This window comes from Medicago sativa, chromosome 3 (genome assembly GCF_051527215.1).
Source record: "Medicago sativa cultivar Bolivia chromosome 3, Bolivia_mono, whole genome shotgun sequence".
Taxonomy (NCBI): domain Eukaryota; kingdom Viridiplantae; phylum Streptophyta; class Magnoliopsida; order Fabales; family Fabaceae; genus Medicago; species Medicago sativa.
Window position 1 is genome coordinate 62,907,306 of NC_140751.1, and position 24,150 is coordinate 62,931,455.

Here is a 24,150-nt window from a genome sequence, read left to right on the forward strand (position 1 = left end):
TTTTATTGTAATAATCAAATCACTGTTGCTTTTAGTCATATTCTAGAACCAAACACACATAACTTGCTATTTCCTATAAGGTCAACTCTCTTTTTCTACTAAAAGAAGCATCTATTGAATCACTAAGGGTGCGTTTGATGGTCAGGATAGGGAGACAGGATATGATACATTAATCATATCCTGCTTAAATCTCATGTTTGATGCACCAAAGGGATAGGATAAAATAAACCATTTTCCTATCCTATCCTGACTTTCCTTTGTATTTTCTATCCTGAGTATATAGGCTGGGTTAGAAATTATCCTGATGGGATTAGAAGATCATTCTTTATTTATTGTCCTGATATTCTGCCATTTTTAAAATTTTGTCATTTTTAAAATAATGATAGCATGTATTTTCTATTATAATTAATAACATTCCATTTTTATAATATTTAATTAACTATGAGAGCAATTTTTTCATTTAACTATAATGATATCATGTTTGTTATCTTGTGCGCATCAAACACATGATAGGATTATTGTTTATCATGTCCTTATCATATCCTATCTCTATCCAGCTTTATATCATATCCTGCCTCTATCCTATCATGACTATCAAACGGGCCCTAATTCTCTACATTTTGTTTTAAACAATTATGCAGTAAAGGTTGGTGCTAGTTTTATCTTTTATTAGCTTAATAGTGTCGCAATCCAAGTTCCAATCTACTTGGAAGATGATTCGAAGGAACTTGTTGATCTTGTGTAGTTACTTAATAAAGGATTTTTTTTCTTCAAATTACCCTAGTTGTGAAAGAAATACTTCAATCTACCTTATCTACAAAGTAAATTATTATACAAAATGTTAGTTTCATTTTTGCATATATCATAAAGTTGTTTGAAAGGACGTCTTCTTCCTTCAAAATGATCCCCTCTCAAAGACATTTTCCTCTAAGAGAGAGTCATCCTAAAGGAGGGTGGTGTCGTATCATTTATGAAAGGGTGAAAATGAAACTAGGTAAATTGAATAATAATTTTGGAAATAGGTTTCAGACGTATGGTAGTTTGAAGAAAAAATCTTAATAATGACCTACTTTTTTCATTGCTCACTTTCTGAAACTCATCGAAAAATTCTTATATGCAAACACACATAAGTTTATACACAGATGTATACACATGCCCTCTCCACTCAACGGGCATGTAAATGTAAGGCTTTAGACGACACCTTGAACAATATTAGAGAATAAGGAGGAAGACAATAATGCAGTTACATAGCTTCTGATCACCAGAGTCTGAAGTTACAGCTTCTGATCACTAGAGTCTGAAGTTACAGCTTCTGATCACTAGAGTCTGAAGTTAACTAGTTTTACAATTGAGTTTGTATTTGGATTAGCTTGTTCATAGGATGATTGTACTTTACTTTCTTTCTATAAATACCTCTTGTAAACTCTTTCACATTCATGAGAAATGAGAATTATTCATTTTGCACATTTCATAACATGGTATCTAGAGCCTTTTCTCTCTCTCTCATCTTCATGAAGAAAGTTTGTTACAAAGTTAGTTACAACAACTTTTCTTCATCTTCTTCAATCTTTCGCCATTGATTTTCTGCAACTTTCTCTGCAATTTCTTCGATTCCTTCCTGAATCCTTGCTATTTCTCTGCATTTTCTTGCCTTGATTTCGTCTCGTCTCGTTTCAATCATGCCTCGTCAAAATCAACCGGATACTGAATCTGTGTTCTATGTTCATCCAAGCGAAGGTCCGAATTTTGTTCTTGTTACTCCTCTCTTGGATGGATCCAATTATCTTTCATGGAGTCGTTCCATGATTCACGCTTTTGGCGCGAAAAACAAATTGAAATTCATTAACGGTTCCATGGAAGTTCCTGATGAAGATGATTTGAACCGTAGTGCCTGGGAACGGTGCAATCATCTCATACAGTCATCGATCATCAACTCTGTTTCTCCTCCAATTGCTCAGACTTTGGTTTTTCATGAAACCGCCATTGATGTGTGGTTAGATCTTAAGGATCGTTTTGCAAAAGCTGATAGGATTCGAATTGCTACACTTTGTTCCAATATCAATAGCTTGAAACAAGGTTCAAAATATGTTTTAGAGTACTTCACCGAGATGCGTACTCTATGGGAGAAGTTGAATTCTCATAGGCCTATGCCTCATTGTACTTGTCCTCATCCTTGTCGTTGTGCTACTATGAGATAAGCACGTAATTACAGACAATAAGATCAAATCATCCAGTTTCTCACTGGATTGAATGATAAATTTGGAGTTATTAAAACTCAGATCCTCATGATGGATCCTCTTCCTACTATCAATAGAGTTTATGCTTTGGTGATTCAGGAAGAAAGCAACAATAATTCAACATCTCCAAGCATTGATGAATCCATTTCTTTAATCAATGCATCTGATTCTCGTAACAAATCAGATTATTCATCTGGCAGAGGCAGAGGGAGAGGCCATTCATCTAGTTCATGGCCTCCACGCTAGTGCACCTTTTGTGGAAGAAGCAATCATACTGTGGATTATTGCTATGCCAAGCATGGATATCCTAATAATTTCTAGAGACAAGCTCCTTCTGTTAATGCTTCAAGTAGTCTTGAAACAAATGAAGCACCATCAGGAAGTTGCAATGAAGCATCTTCATCCAGTGCCAACATCTCACAAGAGAAGTATGATCAGCTTGTAAGTTTGCTTCAGCAAGTGAATTTGTTGCCTTCATCATCCACACATTCTGCCAGTGCCAATCAAATTAGCTCTTCTCCCTTGCCAGGTATATCATCCATATTCTCTTGTTCTATTTCTGCTAAGTCTGATATATGGATTTTAGATTCAGGAGCCAGTGAACATATCACTTCCTCTGCACATTGGTTCACGTCTTATCACAAAATTGATCCTAAACCTGTTAATTTGCCCAATGGAACCTCGGTTTTAGTTCAATATTCTGGCACTATCCATTTTTCACCTCAATTTTACATTGAAAATGTCTTGTATTCATCATCATTTACTATGAACTTGATCTCTATCTCTAAAATATGTGAGTCTTTGAATTGTTATGCCAACTTTCATGACAAAAAGTGTTTGTTATAGGATCTTCACTCCCAGAAGATGATTGGTTTGGGTGAACAGATTGAAGGTCTATATAGATTAGATTTAGATTCCTTTAATAAACCTTTGTGCAATAGTTTGTCTGTTAATCACATTTCCACCCATACAAATTTAACCATACCTTCATCTGCATTGTGGCACTTTAGATTAGGGCATGTTTCATCCAAAAGACTCATTCATATGTCTCAATTATATCCCACTCTTACTTTTGATCACAATGCCACATGTGATATATGTCATTTTGCAAAACAAAAGAAATTGTCTTTTCCTTCGAGTGTATCTGTAGCTTCCAGAAAGTTTGAGCTTCTGCATTTTGATATTTGGGGTCCCATTTCCACTCCTTCTGTTCATAATCATAGATATTTTCTTACTATTCTTGATGATTTCAGTAGATATGTTTGGATTGTGCTATTAAAATCTAAGTCTGAAGTTTCTCAACATGTTAAAAACTTCATTTCTCTTGTTGAAAACCAGTTTCATATAACCCCCAAAGCCATCAGGTCAGATAATGGGCCTAAATTTTTACTTCATTCTTTCTATGCCTCTAAGGGCATCATACATCATAGGTCATGTGTTGAGACCCCCCAACAGAATGGTAGGGTTGAGAGGAAGCATCAACACATCCTCAATGTAGGTAGAGCTCTTTTATATCAATCCAAACTACCTGCTCCATATTGGTCATATGCACTTTTGCATGCTACCTTTATCATCAACAGAGTCACTTCCCTTAATCTCCACAACAAATCACCATACCACATTCTTCATAATAAACTCCCTGATATTGAGTCATTCAAAGTTTTTGGTTCTTTATGCTAGTCCTTTACTCTTCAAGCACAAAGATTCAAACTATCTGCTAGAGCCAGAAAATGTGTTTTTCTGGGTTACTCTTTTGGTTTCAAAGGTTCAGTTCTTTTAGATATTCACTCAAGGGAGATTCATATATCTAGACATGTTCAATTTCATGAACACATTTTACCCTATCCATCCAACCCTTTATCCATAACTACTAACTGGACCTATTTTTCCTTTGATACTTGCACTGCAAACAACCCTATACCTTCTACTTCCTCCTCTCCACCACCACCTATTATTGACCCTGACCCACCACATGATGAATCTCCACCACCTACCACTCCTATTTCACCACCTATTATCAGAAAATCTACCATAACCAGTCACCCTCCATCTCATTTACAAGACTATATCTGCAATAATATTTCTGGTTCATTTCATGCTTTATCTGCCAATGTTAAATATCCCATTTCTGCTTCCCTTTCTTATACTAATGTGTCTCCTTCTCATTGTGCTTTTTCTCAATCCATTGATTCACACATTGAGCCAACCACATATGATGAGGCAAGCAAACACACTTGTTGGCAGCAGGCTATGCAAGCTGAACTTGCAGCTTTTGAGAATACTGGCACTTGGAAACTGGTGGATTTACCACCACATATCAAACCAATAGGATGTAGGTGGATATACAAGATCAAACATCATGCAGATGGTACTATTGAGAGATACAAGGCAAGATTGGTTGCCAAAGGATACAATCAAGTTGAGGGACTGGACTATTTTGATACTTATTCACCAGTTGCCAAACTCACCACAGTCAGAACTGTTATTGCTTTATCAGCTATCAACAACTGGCACATACATCAACTTGATGTGAATAATGCATTTCTTCATGGAGACTTGCAGGAAGATGTATATAAGACTGTTCCTCAAGGTGTCATTACTTCTAAACCAAATCAGGTCTGCAAATTACAGAAGTCTCTCTATGGTCTCAAGCAGGCAAGCAGAAAGTGGTATGAAAAACTCACTTCATTACTTCTTGCTCATCAATATACACCATCAACCTCTGATCATTCATTGTTTATCAAGAAAACTGCCACTACTTTCACAGTTATGTTAGTGTATGTTGATGATGTGATAATTGCTGGTGATTCATTGTCTGAGTTTCAACACATCAAATTCATCATGCATTCTGCATTCAAGATTAAAGATCTTGGGCAACTAAAATACTTTCTTGGTTTGGAGGTGGCACATTCTTCCACAGACATCTCATTGTGTCAAAGAAAATATTGTCTTGACCTTCTCACTGATACAGGTCATTTAGCTTGCAAACCTGTATCTACACCTTCAGAACCTGCATGTAAGCTTCATCAAGACAATAGTGCACCTTACAATGATGTCCCCTCCTACAGAAGACTGATTGGTAGGCTGATATATCTCACCAATACCAGGCCAGATATCACCTTTGCTACTCAACAGCGCAGCCAATTTCTTTCTTCTCCAACAGAGAAACATTTTGCTGCAGCTACTAGAGTTCTCAGATATCTAAAGAAATGCCCAGGTCAAGGCCTCTTCTTCCCTAGAGCTTCTTCTCTATGTCTCTCAGGGTTTTCAGATGCTGACTGGGCAGGGTGCATAGATTCCAGAAGATCAATCTGTGGTCAATGCTTCTTTCGTGGCAGCTCTCTCATTTCATGGAGGACTAAAAAGCAATTGACTGTTTCAAGATCCTCATCAAAAGCTGAGTATAGAGCTTTGGGTGCAGCAACATGTGAACTGCAGTGGCTTTTGTATCTACTCAAAGATCTTCATGTTTCACTCATTAAACCTCCCGTGCTCTATTGTGATAATCAGAGTGCTTTACATATAGCTGCTAATCCAGTTTTTCATGAAAGGACAAAGCACCTTGAGATAGACTGTCACTTGGTTAGGGAAAAATTGCAAGCAGGAATCATGAAGTTGCTACCAGTTTCTTCCAAAGATCAATTGGCAGATTTCTTCACTAAACCACTTCTTCCTCAACCATTTCACATTTTATTGTCCAAGTTGGGAATGCTTGACATTTACCATGTCCCAGCTTGTGGGGGACTATTAGAGAATAAGGAGAAAGACAATAATGCAGTTACATAGCTTCTGATCACCAGAGTCTGAAGTTACAGCTTCTGATCACTAGAGTCTGAAGTTACAGCTTCTGATCACTAGAGTCTGAAGTTACAGTTTCTGATCACTAGAGTCTGAAGTTACAGCTTCTGATCACTAGAGTCTGAAGTTAACTAGTTTTACAATTGAGTTTGTATTTGGATTAGCTTGTTCATAGGATGATTGTACTTTACTTTCTTCCTATAAATACCTCTTGTAAACTCTTTCACATTCATGAGAAATGAGAATTATTCATTTTGCACATTTCATAACAAACAACAAAATTCTTTTGATTATAAGAATGAGGATAAGAATGGGTTCGAATATTGTTTGTTCAAAAATTATTCGAAAATTAATAATTTTTGAATGCTTTCGAAAAAGGTGCTTTTAGAAAGTGAAGGACGGTTATTCGGGGTGAAAAATTGACTACTTTACTTTGTGGTGGTTTATAAGTCTAATACGTGTACTTGTTGGATCCTTTAGGATAGACTATCTTTTTAGAAAATTGCTCTTCTCCCATCACGTTTTGTTCACTCCCAACTGCACTTTTGAAAATGCCTCCAGCGTGACTTAACTCACGCAGGTGTTAAACACAACGTGACTTAAGTCATGCTGGGTTATACACATCTGTGATTTAAGTCACACTGAACCCAGCGTGAGTTAACTCACGTTGCGTGACCTTTTAAAGATCAGACAGCAGCTTATTTCCTCAATTCCTCTTTCACATTTAAAATCTCCAAAATCTCTCTCAAATCACCCAAATCCAAAATTCCTTCAAGTTCAAATCAAACAACACTCCAATAACAAGTAAGTTTTCATAATCAAACACCATTAATGTTTTATGTATGGTTCCTTCACATTCGATAATGTGCCATGTCACGGTGGTTTTTGCTTTCTTCTTCTCACCCTCTTTTTTTAATTGAGCAGCATCACCATGTGTCTAAGACATATCTACACAATGCAATCATCAGATCAAAACCTACTCTAATCCGAAAAATTCTACCACAAATTTCAAACAATTCCTAACTATTTATACCACAATTCAATCAATTCTACTCTAATCAACATCTAACAATTCAGGCAAATCATAAAAAACATCTAACATTATAAAATCAAGAGCAATGCTATATCTCTAGAAAAATAACATCAAGAATTCTTCAAGAATAAAGAATAGCCAATCACAATGCACTATTTGCCACAATTCAAGGAGGTGTGGCTGAAAAATAGGAAGTGGACAAATAAATCATCCAATTAAAATTTGCCAACTATTTCTTGAAAAAATCTTGAAGCTATTTTTCTTGAGAAGTAGCATTTTCCTTGAACAAAAATCAACAAAATCTAAATATGTGACAATTTATCCAAAAAATCTAACATTCAATAAAATAAAAAACCAATGCAATAGGATAATAAGCACTTACTTGATTTTGTGATTGTAATTGGCATTGAATTGCTTAAGGTGGGTGAAAATCGCAACTTTCTTGATCAAAACCGCAAATTGAGTTTTGGAAATTCCTAGGAAGTTGTTCTGTTTTTATAACAGAACCCAGCGTGAGTTAACTCACGCTGACTTAAGTCAGGTAGCGAGTCACGCTGGGGTACACACAGGCGTTGGGGTATTTTGGGTAGTTTGGTTGGGAGTGAGCGTTTTATGTTGGGAGAAGAGCGATTTTCATCTTTTTATTTCATGCTCTAACAATTTCAATGTGTAACTACTACTATTGAATGAGAAATATTTACTTGCATACAACCTCAAATTAAAATTTCATAGAGAAGGTTGTTAAGTGGATAAGGAATATGGTAAAATGTCTATTACAAGTAGTATCATTTGCAAATTGTTGCATTTCATTGTCTCGTATGAGATTTTAAGGACCATATGAAATGCTATGGGCAGGTGTTTCATAGAATACTTATATACTAAATTTGAGTTGTAATATTTCATTAATAGAATGCTTTTTTCTTTTGTCCCCAGCATTTCTTTAAAACACATTCGTCCAAATTAACCAATCTGGATGTACAAATTTGCACGTCGGATTGAATGCACGTCTAAATTTTGCAAATTCTCCAAACACAAGAATCCTTCTAAGAATATTGAATAAAACTCCCTTAAGAAATAAGTGAACCAAAACACAGCTAAGATACAACATATATGGAACTATTGAAGTAGTATCAATGTTGTTTTAAGTTCAACATACTCAACACATTAGTGGCACTAAATTTCATGGATAAGTAAGGAATATTTACTAAATTTAGTGCTTCTTAATATACTCAACTGCCTGCCATGTTCACTTGGATTTCCTTCTACAAATTTCATGATAACAAATTCTATTTTTTCTCATATCATGAAGAAGAAATTTCATCTTAATTCTGAGTTATCATAAAGACAGAACTAACTGACATAAACTACATGCTTATAAAATATAAGTAGTCCTGCAGGTGCAATGGAAATGAAAACTGTAAAATCTTCAACATATCGTTTTTGAGAGGGATGCATTTATAGCGGTAGTTCACCACTTTCAGCAATCACAACCTTGCTCTTGGGAGTGCCACTTTGATTTCCTTCAGCTTCAATCTTGTAAACAACATCCATTCCCGAAAGCATCTTTCCAAAAACAACATGCCTTCCATCCAACCTATCAAATAAATATATACATTAATTAATAGCAAAAATGCAAAATTAATCACAAGTGACTAGTAAAATAAATAAACTCGTTAATATATTATAGTCATGCTACACAATGATTCACAGTCTGCATACTGGTTAACGAAAATACAGGTCTTCACCAATTGATGTATGTCAAGTCATGATTACCGAAGAATTGCGATTATCATGTACTACAAATATGCTTTAGTATATTAAATGTATCATCACAGTGATATATTTCAATTTGTAACATGAACATAAACACCAAGTAAGTTCAGACAGTGATATCAGTATATTAAATGTTATTAAGACATGGAGGAAATGATATTTTAGGTAAACAAAGGTGAAAACAAGCAAAATAACAACATATAATCCACCTGATAAACTTAATTATGTGTTAATAAATAGACCTATCTAGTTACAAGCCAGCGGAATCATCGGGTCTTAAATCGAGTAAATTTATTTATTCACTCATTTATGTGTTTCACTTAAAATGATGCGCATAGAAAATGATTTAAACAAATACTATGATCAAATTTGACATCAATTGTGAGCTAAAATTGATTTTATAGATGTAGAATTAATTATGAATTGTTCTGTTATTTTTTATTTGAGTATTACTGATTATGTCTTCATACTTAATTCTAATTTAAAGCTAGAAATTGGAGTTTTATATTTTAGAATTGATTCTTATGTACAATTTTACTGCCCAAATCTTTTTGATATAGTCAAACATAAACCATTTTACTTTCTCCTCATATTTAACCACAATCAATTTTATAAAATCAACTATGCAAAATTTATTTTTGTCACGGCAAAACCAAACACAGTCTCAAATAATCTTGATCTGAAAAGGTGAAATAGAATATTTTCAAGGATTGATTGGGGAATGGGGATACTATTGGGATGTTACCAAATTGCTACTTGTACATAGTACCACACCAGTGCACATGGGAGCAAAGAGTAATTAGAATGGCAAGATTGATCGGGTAAGATGCTAATATACTTTCAATTGTTCAGAATGCAGTTTTTGCACAATTTTGCAAACTGCCTAATTTCTTACCTGCCAATTGCCTTTGTAAGAGTTTTTCATTGATTTATCTATCACTACGTGGATCACCAATTAAACCAGAGGCTAAGATAGTAGTATAAAAGAAAACATGTGCTCCTTAAACTCACAACCTCGCTCTCCATCTTATTGAGCTTACAACTTTTCATTATTTCCTTCTTTAGTTCTATTCTTTACTTTTAAAACTTTTAGTAATAAAAATTGCAAATAGAGAATGTAGAAAAGATTGCGTTTCCTCTTTATTTGGTCTTGTTTAAAGTTGATGTTTTATTTTAAAGTTCAAACAAGTTTATCAGCTTATTATATTCATGAATATATGCATTTTTTTTTATTGTTTGCAAACAATCTAATAATAATATTCATGAATTCTTACCTACAACTTAGATTTAGGTGTTAAGTAGATTGTACAATTGGGATAATATATTGTGGTTGAGATGAAGATGATAAAATAATTCATTTTTTAAATTAGTTAGTTTGTTTTGAACTATTTCCTACAAGCAGTATTAAGTATTGACTTCTTTTTTTCTATTGAATTACACTTGTGATTTTTTTCTCCTACGTATTATGATTTTTAACCGAATTTTATACATTTTTTTAAACAATTCTGCAGTAAAGGTTGGTACTAGTTTAATCTTTTATTAGCTGAATAATGCTGCAATCCAAGTTCAATCTACTTGGAAGATGATTCTAAGGAACTTGTTGATCATATAGTTAATGAAGGCTTACTTTTTTCATTGTTTAGTTTCTAAAACTTATATATTGATTATTCTTGTGATCGAGGCATTCTTTCTTATCTCACACTATCAAATACAATCACACTGTCTTTTCTCTTTTACTCAGTGTTCAAACTCGCAACCTTCAACTCTTTTAACCTTTAGCTCTAGATAGTTGAGTTACACAACCTCGAGTAGTGGGCATCTTTTAACATAAGTTTTTTCGTACATATCAATTATAAATTAACAATCTTGAGACATTTTATCGGTATTTAGTATTAGAATGCAACAAATTAAAATATCCTTTGGTTTTGTGTCTTAATCTCGTATCTCACACTATCAAATACAATCACAAACCTGTCCTTTCGTCTCGTTTCTTAGCAAGTTCTTACTAAAAATAGCTAGCTGATGGCTCTTCCAATTTATCATTGCTTGGAATTCTACAGTTATATGATAAATAGTGATTGTGAATTGCTTCTGCAAATTTATTATGATTTCGTTAACTTCTCTTTTATATGGAGACATGCTTATCTTGTTTTTTGTTTATTAATTCAATTTTTTTACTGATCATGTTTCTTTCGTATTAAGTAAAGAAGGTATTCTAAGGTTGTATTGTAATAAACACATATTTCATTGATCTTGTATTATGACTCAAATAGTGAAAAAAAATTTGAGGATAAGATGGTGCTATAAAAGGTTCATGTATCTTCGAAAATTGTTTGCGGTGAGATGTACCATTTATCAGCATCCATTTGGTTCTCAAATTTTTTTTTTATTATTATTTGATAGTCCATTCCATTCTTAGTCATAACCCAAAACAAATATAATATGATTATTTATAATATGACCCATCCGAATAGTCTAAACTATTTATTGACTAATGAGTTTGAACCCTTTAAAAATATTATTTCTTCCGTTTCAAATTATACGTTATTTTAGTAAAATTTATTTGTCACTTTACAAAATCAAATAATTATTAATGCTTATTTTTCTATTTTTCACATTACTATTTATTACTTTATCCTTTTCTAATTCTTTTAATTTATGTTTTCCATACAATTAATAAAGGATATTTTTTGTAAAACAACTCACAATTACTATTTTCTATACAACATTAACTACATTTCTTAATCCATGTAAAATCAATGAAGTGGCATGATTTGGAACGGATGGAGTAATACGCATTACCAACACATTGAAGAGTTAATGAATCGTTGGAGCATTTTTTTTTATTTGGCTAAATACTATGATTCATACTATTTTATGAGTTGATTGGAAAACTTTTGGACCATAATTTTATTTCAATTGTGATGTTTTAATTGTCTTTTCATAATTAATGTGCGGGTAATGAGTGCTGGAGACTTAGGTGCCCATATGGTATGGGGAAGGGCACTAAAAAATTTGTCCACGAGGGTTCAAATGCGGATATGGGAAATGGCACTATAGTACCATGCCCATAAGGTACCAATTGTCATCACTAGGTATATGCATTCTAGATAGGTTAGTATAGCTTATTGGAGTTAGTTGCTTAATAATTGTTAGTAACCACTTGGGGTCATATTTATTGGGAAAAGGGCAGTGAAATTAATCAAAATAAATATTCTACTTTTCTTAAAGTTTGATGATCCAGGTACTTGTGTGGATTGCATTAGAAGCAAATTTACTAAAACCAAAGGTTGCAACTAGCAATGGAAATGAAAACTGTAACCTTACTCTTGAGATATGAGAGGATGCACTTATAGAGGTAGTTCACCACTATCAGCGATCACAACCTTGCTCTTGAGAGTTCCACTTTGATTTCCTTCAGCTTGAATCTTGTAAACAACATTCATTCCCGAAAGCACCTTTCCAAAAACAACATGCCTTCAATCCAACCTATCAAACAGATATATACATTAATTAATAGCAAAAATGCAAAATTAATCCCAAGTGACTAGTAAAATACTAAATAAACTCGTTAATATATCTTATAGTCATTCTATACAATGAATGATTCACAAAAAGAAAATACAGGTCTTCACAAATTGATGTATTTCAAGTCATGTTTATGCAAGAATTGAGGTTATCATGCACCACAAATATGCTTTCGTAAAATGGAAACAAGAAAACTCTGTGAAGTAGAACATAACTTCTGAACATGTGTTTTCTTTACCAATAAACTATTGATGTAAAGAACAAATATATAATTACCAGCTAATGTGAACCATTGGTATCAGGACCAGCATTTGACATTGATAAAAATTCTGTTAATATTGAAAATGACGGAAAAAAAAAATATCAGCCCCATCACAGATTCAATTGAACATTTACCTGGACCAGTAAGCTTAGCTTGAAGTTCTCATCTGAAAATTTCTCTCCGTAAATTGATTCTCCGTCCATTCGGTTGCCATGTGTAAAATCACCTCCTTGGATCATAAAGCTATGTATAATCCAATGGAATGAGTTATGAGCAACCTTTGTAATGAAGAGGCTTTCCAGATTTACCGGTCCCCTTTTCTCCTAATAATTTGATACAAATAAAAGCAAAAATGAAAAATTATTTACAGAATATATTTTAACTGTATGATGAACGCAAACACCTCATAAGTTCAGACAGTGATATCAGTTTATTAAATGTTATTAAGAAATGGAGGAAATGTTATTTTAGGCAAACAAAAGTGAAAAGAAGCAAAATAACAGCATATAATCCACACGATAAACGTAATTATGTGTTCATAAGTAGACCTATCTAGTTACAACCCACATCGAATCTTAAATCGAGTAAATTTATTTTTCACTCATTTATGTGTTACACTTAAGATGATGCACATAGAAAATGATTTAAACAAATACTTTGATCAAATCTGATGCCAATTTATTGCGAAATTTGATTTTAAAGATGTAGATATGATTATGAATTGTTTGGTTATTTTTTATTCTAGTATAACTGATTTTCTCTCCATAATTATTCTATTTTTTTTAAGGAATAATTAATTCTAATTTAAAGCTAGCAATTGGAGTTTTATATTTTAGAATTGATCCTTTTGTACAAATTTATTGTTCAAGTCTATTTGATATTAACATATTCAAACATAAAGCATTTTACTTTCTCCTAATATTTATCCACGATCAATTTTATAAAATAAATTCATTCAAAATTTATTTTATTGCAGCAGAACCAAACACAGTCTCAAATAATCTTTATTTTTATTTTTTTTAAGGAAAATAATCTTGATCCTATAAGGTGAAATAAAATATTTTCTAGGATTGATTGAGGAATAGGGATACTAATGGAATGTTACCAAATCGCTACTTGTACATAGTACCACACCAGTGCACATGGGAAGCAAGTGTTATTAGAAATGGCAAACTTGATCAGGTCAAATGCTAATATGCTTTCAATTGTTTGGTATGCAGTTTTTGCATAATTTTGCAAACTGCCTAATTTCTCACATAGTAAGCATGTCTCTGTACCATTACCTGCCAATTGCCTCTGTACTACGAGGATCACCAATTAAACCAACGGTTAAGATGACAGGATTTTGTGTTTCTTGTTGGATAAAGATGTAATAACAGTAGCATAAAAGAAAACATGTATGTGCTCCTTAAACTCAAACACTCACTCTCCATCTTACTGAGTTACAACCTTTCTTTACTTCCCTTCCCTTCATGTGCCTACTTTTTCATTGTTTAGTTTTTGAAACTTTTGTTTGAAGAAGCTAAACTAGCCCACCTAAATTGGCACTGGAGAGGATCGAACCTTTTTAGTTTTTTTTTAGTTTTTTAGTTTTTGAAACTTTTGTTTGAAGAAGCTAAACTAGCCCACCTAAATTGGCACTGGAGAGAATCGAACCGAAGACCTCGAGTATGAGCACACTCTCAGGTCTCAAGCCAATACCACCAGGCCAACCCAGCTTAGTTTTTGAAACTTATATATTAGTTATTCTTGTGATCGAGCCTCCCTGGCAATGGTTCACACCATCACATACACTCACAAGTCTGTCCTTTCTCATCTCGTTTCTTTGAAGTTCTTACCGACAATAGCTAGCTGATGCCTCTTCTAATTTATCATTTCTTGGATTATATAGTTATATAATAAATAGTGATTGCGATTGCTTCTGCAAATTTATTATGATTTCATTAACTTCTCTTTTATCTGGGGACATGCATATCTTGTTGTTTTTTGTTTATTAAGATCAAATTTTTTATTAAGTAAAGAAGGTATTTTTTTTTTTTTTTTAGCGTGTGAAGAGGGTATTCTAAATTGGTTGTATTGTAATAAACACATATTTAATCGATCTTGTATTATGACTCAAATAATGAAAGAAATTATCAGATAACTAAAAAAATTTGAGGATAGGAAGGGGGCGATAAAAGGTACATGTATTTTTGAAAATGATTTGCGGTGAGATACATGTATGATTTATCAACTCCTTCAGTTCGTCAAATATTTTTATTATTATTTGATTTGATAGTTTTGAGTTATACCCCAAAACTAATATAATATGATTTATTTATAATATCGCCCATTCGAAGAATCTAAATTATTTATTGACTGGTGAGTTTAAACCCTTTAAAAATAATATTTCTTCCGTTTTAAGTAGAAGCACCTTTTAATCGGGGTTTGCTTGACGATGTGTGGCACAAGCATGTTCCTCTTAAGATTTCTTTGTTCGTTTGGAGGTTACTTCGCAATCGATTGTCCACTAGAGATAACTTAGTTCGGCGGCACATCCTCATCGCGGAAGACAATATTTGCATGGGAGGGTGCGGCTTAGGGGAGACCGCGGACCACCTTCTCTTTACTTGGGGGCTGTTGGGAACATTTCACTCAGTTCGGCCATCTGGCGGGGTTACCGTGCTCGTCTTATCCGTTTCTTCAGCTAATCTGAATGGCTTGTGTCTTGGTTATCTGGAAGGAACGGAACCGCATCCGCATGATTTTCAACCAGAAGATTGCAGACTCTCAGAGCATTGCTGACAATGTTAAAATGCTATCTTTCCAATGGCTAAAAGCAAATCTCCTCACTTTTGTTTTTAGTTATCACGATTGGTGGCTGCACCCTTTGTTGTGTATGGGTGTCAGGATGTAATCTTCTTGTTTTCCATTATTATTTTAGTGCTTGTTGTGACGCACATGTGACCTGACTTTGTATTTCTTTGGTTGGTCATTATCTTTTGCACACCTTGTGCGGGATGAATCACCAGAGGTAATCTATATATTCCATTTTGGCTTGTTCAAAAAAAAAATATTTCTTCCATTTTAAATATGTTATTTTAGTAAAATATATTTGTCACTTTATAATATCAAATAATCATTAATGCTTATTTTTCTATTTTGCTTCTTGCTATTTATTACTTATCTTTTTTTAATTCTTTTAATTTATGTTTTCTATACCACTAATAAAGGATATTTTTTGTAAAACAACTCACAATTACTACTTTCTATACAACATTAACTACATTTTTTAATCTATGTAAAATCGATAAAGTGACGGAATGAGTAATACGCATTACCAACACATTGAAGAGTTAATGAATCGTTGGAGCATTGTTTTTATTTAAACACAATTTTAATTTAAAGTATTACTTTCATTTTTTTTTATTTCTGTTGGAACAACATTTAGTAACAAAAGATTAATAGAAAGTGAAAGTAAAACACAATGGACATCCAATCTTTGTTAACGCAGTTCTGTTATAGTTTTGTTTGCATTTTTGTGACGAATTAGGGTTTTAAAGTTACAAACAGTATATATAATAATAATACTATGAATGAATTAGTATATAATAGTACTCATGAACCGGACCACGGGGTCTATCGCCCCCGTCCCTTGCCTACTTCAGTATCTTTTTTAGTATAATTGGTTAATTGTCCCCTCTAATTTGGAGCTAAAAATTGGACCTTTTGATTCTAATTAAAATTGACTTTTATATTCAATTTTATTGTTTGTCATTTATATGAATGTAGTCGAACATAAATCGCTTTACTTTCAATAATATTTAATAACAACTAATTTTACAAAATCAATTCAATCAAACTTAATTTCTATTACGGCAGAACCAAAACCAAACATCCTATCAAATAATCTTGTTCAAAAAAGGCAAAATAAATATTTTCTAGGACTCCTTATTAGTCCAATGAATTATGTACCCATACCCACCTTGAACAACAAAATTCTTTTGATTTTCTCCCTCACATGCATAGTACTGATCGGGGATACTGTCGGGATGTTAATTTAATCACAAAATTTAAATTTAAAGTATCTCTTTAATTTTTATATATTTTTTGTTTATTTTTGTTAGAACAACAACTAGTAACAAAAGATTAATAGAAAGCGAAAGTAAAACACAATGGACAAACAATCCTTTTTAACGCAGTTTAGCAATAGTTTCGTTTGTATTACTGTGATGAATTAGGTTTTCAATGTTACTAACAATTTCTAATACTTTTTTCCGTACACATTAAAAATTTAGTATGATTCATTTTATTTTTATATTCTTTGACATTAAAAACAATTGCTACTAACTATCAAAAAAATACAAAAAAAAAAAACTATCACGCATAGAAGTTTTACTCAATTTGTAAAAGATAAAGAGTTACTCCTCTTGTTCCTTTTTATAAGTATTATTTAACTTCTAGTTTTCACCTATTGGAAGAAAAGTAAATAGTGATTTGAAGAAAAAGGAATTATGAATATATCTAGTATTTTAAAAAGGAATTTTCTTTCACAAAAAAGGAAACTTATATTTTGAGAGTCTCAAAATATAAGCTCTCAAAATATAAGTTCCTTTTTTTGTGAAAAGGTTCTTATTAAAAGTGAAGGACGATTATTGTGGGTGAAAAATTAGCTACTTTACTTTGTGGTGCTTTATACGTCTAATATGTTTTTTTTTTTTTGACAAAACGTCTAATATGTTATTTGTTGAATCCATTATTAGGATGGGATACCTTGTTATATCATGCTCTAATAATTTTAAGAATATTACTCTTCTTCGTAAATTGCTAAAAAACATACTTTCAATGGTAGTTAACTGCCGTTCGGTTTCCAGCAGTAGTTAACTGTCATTGGACACTTTTTTAGAACGGTTCAATCACTTTTTTAATTGATTTAACCAGTCTTAGGATAACCCAACAACAGTTACTTGCAGTTGAGCCAACGACAGTTGAAAAAAAATAGCAATTTGAAAAGTGAGAAAAGTAATTTTCTAATTTCAATGTGTAACTGCCACACAGGACACAATTGAAAAAATAAAATAAAATAAAATAAAATAGAAAAATATTAAATGAAGTGACAATTATTTTTCTTTTAATTTCTGTTATTTATCTATGTGTCTAAATAAATTTGATTTAGGTTTGTGTTCAAGTAAGACATCTCCTCCAAATTTGCAGTCCCGAAAAACACAGCAAAGATACAACATATATTGAACTAATGAAGCAGTGTCAATGTTATTTTAAGTTCAACATAATCAACACATTAGTGCTGCTTATTGCTTAATATACTCAACTTCCATGTTCACTTCGATTTCCTTCAGCTTCAATCTTGTAAACAATTAACATCCATTACCGAAAGCACCTTTCCAAAAACAACATGCCTTCCATCCAACCTATCAAATAAATATATACATTAATTAATAGCAAAAATGCAAAATAAATCACAAGTTACTAGTAAAATACATAATAAAATCATTAATATATCTTATAGTCATGCTACACAATGATTCGCAATCTGGATACTGGTTAAAAAAAATACAGGTCTTCACAAATTGATGTATGTCATATCATGATTAAAGAAGAATTAAGGTTATCATGCATTACAAATATGCTTTATTATATTAAATGTTAACAATGATATTATCTCTATTTGTAAGATGAACGCTAAGACCTCGTAAGTTCAGACAGTGATAAACTTAATTATGTTTTCATAAGTAGACCTATCTAGTTACAGGCCAAATAAAATATTTTCTAGGATTGATCGGGAAATGGGGATACTATTGTCTATTGGGATGTTACCAAGTTGTACATATTACCACACCAGTGCACATGGGAGCCAAGAGTTATTAGAAATGGCAAACTAGATCAGGTCAAATGCATGCAACTATACTTTCAATTGTTCACTATAAAGTTTGCATAATTTTGCAAACTGCCTAATTTCTCACACAGTAAGCATGTCTCTGTACCATTACCTGCCAATTGCCTCTGTAAGTTTTTCATTGGTGTATCTATCACTGCGAGGATCACCAATTAAACCAACGGCTAAGATGACCGGATTTTGTGCTTCTTGTTGGATAAAGATGTAATAGCTCCTTAAGCTCACACCATCGCTCTCCATCCTAATGAGGTTACAACCTTTCTACATACTTCCCTTCAACAAATTTTAGCAACCTTATGCTGAATGTTTATTTATTTTTATTTTCTTCTATGTTCCATTTCTTTACTTCTAAAACTTTTTGTAATAAAAATTGTAAATAGAGAATGTAGAAAAGATTGTGATTCCTCTTTTTTCTTCTATGTTCCATTTTTGTAATAAAAATTGTAAATAGAGAATGTAGAAAAGATTGTGATTCCTCTTTATTTGGTCTTGTTTAAAGTTGATGTCTTATTTCAAAGTTCAAACAAGTTTATCAACTTATTATATTCATGTATGGTTTTTTTGTCTGTTTGCAAATAATCTAATAATTTTCATGAATTGTTTTGCATGTATTCCACATCCATCCATAAATTGTTATCTACAACTTAGATTTTGGTGTTAATTAGATTGTACTATTGGGATAATATACTTTGGTTGAGATGAGGATGATAAAATACTTCATTTCTTAAATTTGATAGTTAGTTTTGAACTTTTATTGTGACAATCAAATCATTTTTGCTTTTAGTCGTCATCTAAAACCAAACAAAACACATAACTAGCTATTTCATACAAGCAGTATTAACTTTTTTTTTCTTCTATTGAATTGCACTTGTGATTTTTTCCTCCTACGTACTATGATTTTTAACCTAATTTTCTACATTTATTTTAAAATAATTCTGCAGTAAAGGCTGTGCTAGTTTTATCTTTTATTAGCTTAATAATGCTGCAATCCAAGTTCAATCTATTTGGAAGATGATTCTAAGAAACTTGTTGATCATGTGTAGTTAATGAAGGCTTTTTTTTTTTTTCATTGTTTAGTTTCTGAAACTTATATATTGATTATTCTTGTGATCGAGCCTCCTTGACATTGGTTCTCGTATATCACACTATCAAATACAGTCACAAACATGTCCTTTCTCATCTCGTTTCTTAGCAAGTTCTTACTAAAAATAGCTAGCTGATTGCTCTTCCAATTTATCATTGCTTGGAATTCTATAGTTATATAATAAATAGTGATTGCGATTGCTTCTGCAAATTTTTTATGATTTCATTAACTTCTCTTTTATCTAAGACATGCTCATCTTGTTTTTTGTTTATTAAGATCAAATTTTTACAGATCATGTTTCTTTCATACTAAGTTAAGGTATTCTAAATTGGTTGTATTGTAAATAAACACATATTTCATTGTTCTTGTATTGTATTATGACTCAAACAATGAAAGAAATTATTAGATAACAAAAAAAAAATTGAGGATAAAGATGGGGGCGATAAAAGGTACATGTATCTTTGAAAATTGTCTGTCAAGATAAATGTACCATTTACAAGCACCATTTCTGTGCTCGATGTTTTTCTTTTTTATTATTTGATAGTTCATTCCATTCCTAGAGTCATAACCCAAAACTAATATAATATGATTATTTATAATATGGCCCATTTGAAGAATCTAAACTATTTTTTTTTACTAATGGGTTTGAACCCTTTAAAAACAATATTTCTTCGGTTTCAAATTATATCATTTTAGCAAAATTTATTCGTCCTAAATTATATGTTTCATTACAATATCAAAGAATCGTTAATGCTTATTTTTCTATTTTGCTCCTTACTATTTATTACTTTATCTTTTTACAACTCTTTTAATTTATGTTTTCGATACCATTAATAAAGGATATTTTTTGTAAAACAACTCACAATTACCAATATATTGAACTAGAAGAGTTAATGAATCATTAGAGCATTACTTTTATTTGGCTAAATACATTTTATGAGTTGATTGGAAAACTTTTGGACCATAGGTTTATTTCTATTGTGATGTTTTTATTGTTTTTTCATAGTTAAAGTGTGGGTAATTGGTGGGAATATGGGCACTTAGGTGCCCATAGGGTATGGAGAATGACACTAAAGTTTTTTCCCACAAGAGTATGGGTATTTTTTACAAATACGGGTATGGGGAAGAACACTTTACTACCTTACCTATAGGGTACCTATTGTCATCCCTGGGTATATTTGTACTCTAGGTTAGTATAGCTTATTGGAGTTAGTTGCTTAATTGTTAGTAAGTTAGCTCAAGCTAGTAATTAGTTAGATTTCACTTGCTATAAGTACCATATTTGTAACAAACTCTATTCATATTTGGACTGATACAAGTCGACTTTATGAAGAACAAACGTCTAGTGGACTGTGGACTGATGCAAGTTGACTTTACGAAGAACAAACGTCTACGCCTTAAAAGGCTTGACGCTTGGTGGGTTGTGGACTGGTATAGAGGACCATGAAGGTGAGAAAAACACAAGAAGGGGGGGTTGAATTGTGTTTTGAAAAAATTCTTCGTTTCTCCTTAAAACTGAACACACTGATCAGAAGCTAGGTGAGGCAGCTTCTGAAGTGATAATCAGAATCTAAATGCAGCGGAATAAAACAGAGAGAGAGAAGAAGAACGACACAAAGCAATTATACTGGTTCCTTCCACAATCCGGAAGTAGTCCAGTCCCCCTTGCACTTCCAAGGAGATTTCACTATGAGTAATATCTGATTACAAATGCTCAAGCACACAAGCAAGAGACTTCCAATGCTCAAGCACACAAGCAAGAGACTTCCTTTGCTCAAGAACACAATCAAGAGACTTCCTGCTCAAGCACAATTGCAAGAGACTTCCTAACTAAACAAAATTACACAGAAAATTGTTTAAGGTTGAACACTTGATATACAATCAGAGGTGCTCACAATACAAATCAGATACAGACTCAATGGACTTAAGAATTTCTAAGATATGACTTTGAGACACAGAAATTCTAAGTGAATGCAGAACAATTTCAGCAGAGGTTTGGTACTTGTGAAAATCTTGTGAGTCTTTCGTTCAGCGTTCTTGCATTAACAATTCTCTAGGTCTTCACTCCTTTATATAGAGGTGTGAAAGAGACGTTGTGAAATTGCCAGCACACCAAAGAGTCGTTGTTGAAGCTTGATCTTTCACCAATGATCTTTTGCCTGATTTGGTTGTTGTCCTATGAAGAACCAATTTGAAATCCATTCCTTATCCAAAGGAACATATATGCAGGCGAGACCGTATTCTGGAGCTGTTTTCTTGTCTTGAAGCGTGGACACAAAACAGAGTAGTGGAGAACGTGGTTGTACAATTCGTACAAAGTACAATGTCAACGCTTTCGTCCAAATTGCAAGCACAAGCCTTCAAATACCTTTGAAATGACCGTTGCAAAACTCCACTAATCCTTTGTTTGTGTTTTCGAATCCAATAGACCGCTTTTGCATTGATAATTCTTCAATTCTTGAATCTTTTGCAAATCCAGTTGAGATTCAGCTTCTGGTGAAATAGCTTCTGATGAGGCAGCTTCTGATGATGCGGCTTCTGATGATGTGACTTCTGCAGCTTCTGATGACGCAGCTTCTGATGATGTGGCTTCTGGACCTCTTGTCTTCAGAAGCACTATTCTTCAGGAGCAGCTTACTTCAGAAGCGCTATTTCTTCAGGAGCAGCTTGACTTCAGGAGCGCTTTGCCTTCAGAATCATCTAAGCTTCATTTTCTTTTGCTCTTTATTTGCTCATTCAGAACCAATGATGATGTAACTTTATAATTATGGTCCTGTACACTTGAACAAATATTAGCTAGTCCAATTTACAATTTTTAATACCTTGTTATCATCAAAACTCTTTAAGGTTCATTGTTAAACACATTTTGTTCCAACAATCTCCCCCTTTTTGATGATGACAAACAAAAGTATTTAAAATTGATCAATTGTTGTTAATCTAATTAACAAGTTGACTTTGGGGTTCTGAGGTTTGTAAGCTCAGAATCTGAGGTTTGTAAGCTCAGACTCCCCCTGAGTCTGATAGTCTTTAAGGCGAGGTTTGTAAGCTCCCCCTAAGTTCTATCCAGGTTAATTAAATTCATTTTTCGCACAATAATCAGAGCTTAAAAACAAAATTGAATCATTGAAAGAATTTAACTTATAGATAAGAAGAATGGTTCAATTAATTTTACTTGAATTTTGATACTCCTTCGTTCGTTCATAGCTTATACCAATAAGGTAAAAATGATAGAAGTTTTTCAAAAATTTCAAATGCCATTAATGAGGCTCAGAGCCTTTAAATACTTGTCACATATACTCCCCCTTTTGTCATTATCAAAAAAAATTGAAATAAATTTAAGCATAAAAGACAAAAAGATATGAGAAAAACTCAAACATGAGAGAGTATACTAAGCAATGAACTAAATAAATCAGAGCAAAAAATATGAACATGTATATTCAATTGTCAGAAGCAGCTAAACAGTCAGAATCAGTAAGCATTCAGAAGCAAGAGAAATAAGACAAGATGGTTTCAGAAGCAAGGACTAAGAAAATAAAACAAACAACAAACAAAAAGTAAAACACAAGGGTGTGCAACTAAGGGTTGGTTTGTTGTTGTTTCTTCATCTCCTCCATTTCTTCAATCTTCTTCTGCAACAGTTCTTCAAGTTGTTGTTGCCTCTGGAGAAGAGCTTGTTCCCTTTCCTTAGCTTCTTGCTGCTGCTCTGCCATCTGTTTCTTCAGAAGCTTACACAACCTGGCTTCTCTGGTCAAGTAATCCGTTTCAAAGAAGAAAGGCTGGTTTGCCAGGAGCAGTGTAGAACTTCTTACTCTAAGACTCTGATTCACATGCTCCATTAGCCTTCTGACTGATGCTTGCTTGACTCTGATGCATTTAGCCTTGATTTCTTCGATAAGCTCAGTTGCCCGGTTCTGAAGAGATGCCCAGGAGTCTTCATATGCACTTGTGAGATCAATTGTCCTTCGTTGATCCACAAGATTATGCATCTGACTCAGGATTGTCAGAAGCTCAGAATTAATATATCCAGATTCCAGGATGGTTGTGGGTGGTTGATCAAGGGTTTCAAGATCAGAATCACTGATTTCCAGATCTTGAACAGGGTTAGGAACTGGAATGGTAAGGTGTGTTTGTGTGTTTGAAGATGAAGGCTGGTCAGAAACAATGTGTGTTGTGGAGGTTGAGGCTTGAACATTGACTAGAGAGATGTCAACATCCATGGGAGTTGGTTCTGGAGAGTGTTCAGGTAAAGGTTGAAATTCAGTTTCAGTTGGTGGTTGTTGTGGTGAATTTGTTGTTTGATTGTTGAGTTGGGGGTCAATGGTAGCTATTGGTGATTGTGGGGGTGTTGTGGGTTTATGTAGTTCAGGTGTTTGTTGATGGGGGTTTTCTGAAACAACATTTTCAGAAGCAACTGCTTCTGGAGTTGTTTCAGAGGCCTTTTCTGAAGTAGATTTGTCTAAGGGTAACTCACCTGAGTAGTGAAGAGCAAGACTGTCTAAGACAGAAGTGTCTTCTATTGGTTCAGGTGCTGATGGTGAAGAG

The 24,150-nt window shown here is 33.1% G+C and overlaps 1 protein-coding gene and 1 long non-coding RNA gene across 2 annotated transcripts; one reads left to right on the forward strand and one right to left on the reverse strand.

Moving 5' to 3' along the window:
* Positions 1-1,679: 1,679 nt before the first annotated feature.
* LOC146939010 (uncharacterized) lies at positions 1,680-2,198 on the forward strand. The gene has a single exon (XM_085749720.1). It carries the CDS (start codon positions 1,680-1,682, stop codon positions 2,196-2,198), a length of 519 nt encoding a protein of 172 aa, XP_085605846.1.
* A 6,108-nt stretch (positions 2,199-8,306) lies between these two features.
* Positions 8,307-13,157, reverse strand: LOC146939011 (uncharacterized). The gene is made up of 3 exons (XR_015031517.1): positions 12,766-13,157; positions 12,169-12,330; positions 8,307-8,662 (listed from the first exon to the last, which is right to left on the reverse strand). It is a non-coding gene; the product is annotated as an uncharacterized LOC146939011 (long non-coding RNA).
* Between the last annotated feature and the right edge of the window lie 10,993 nt (positions 13,158-24,150).

Excerpts from the sequence above, each read along its gene's own strand:
- LOC146939010 (XM_085749720.1), top strand. The coding sequence starts at position 1,680 with ATGCCTCGTCAAAATCAACCGGATACTGAATCTGTGTTCTATGTTCAT.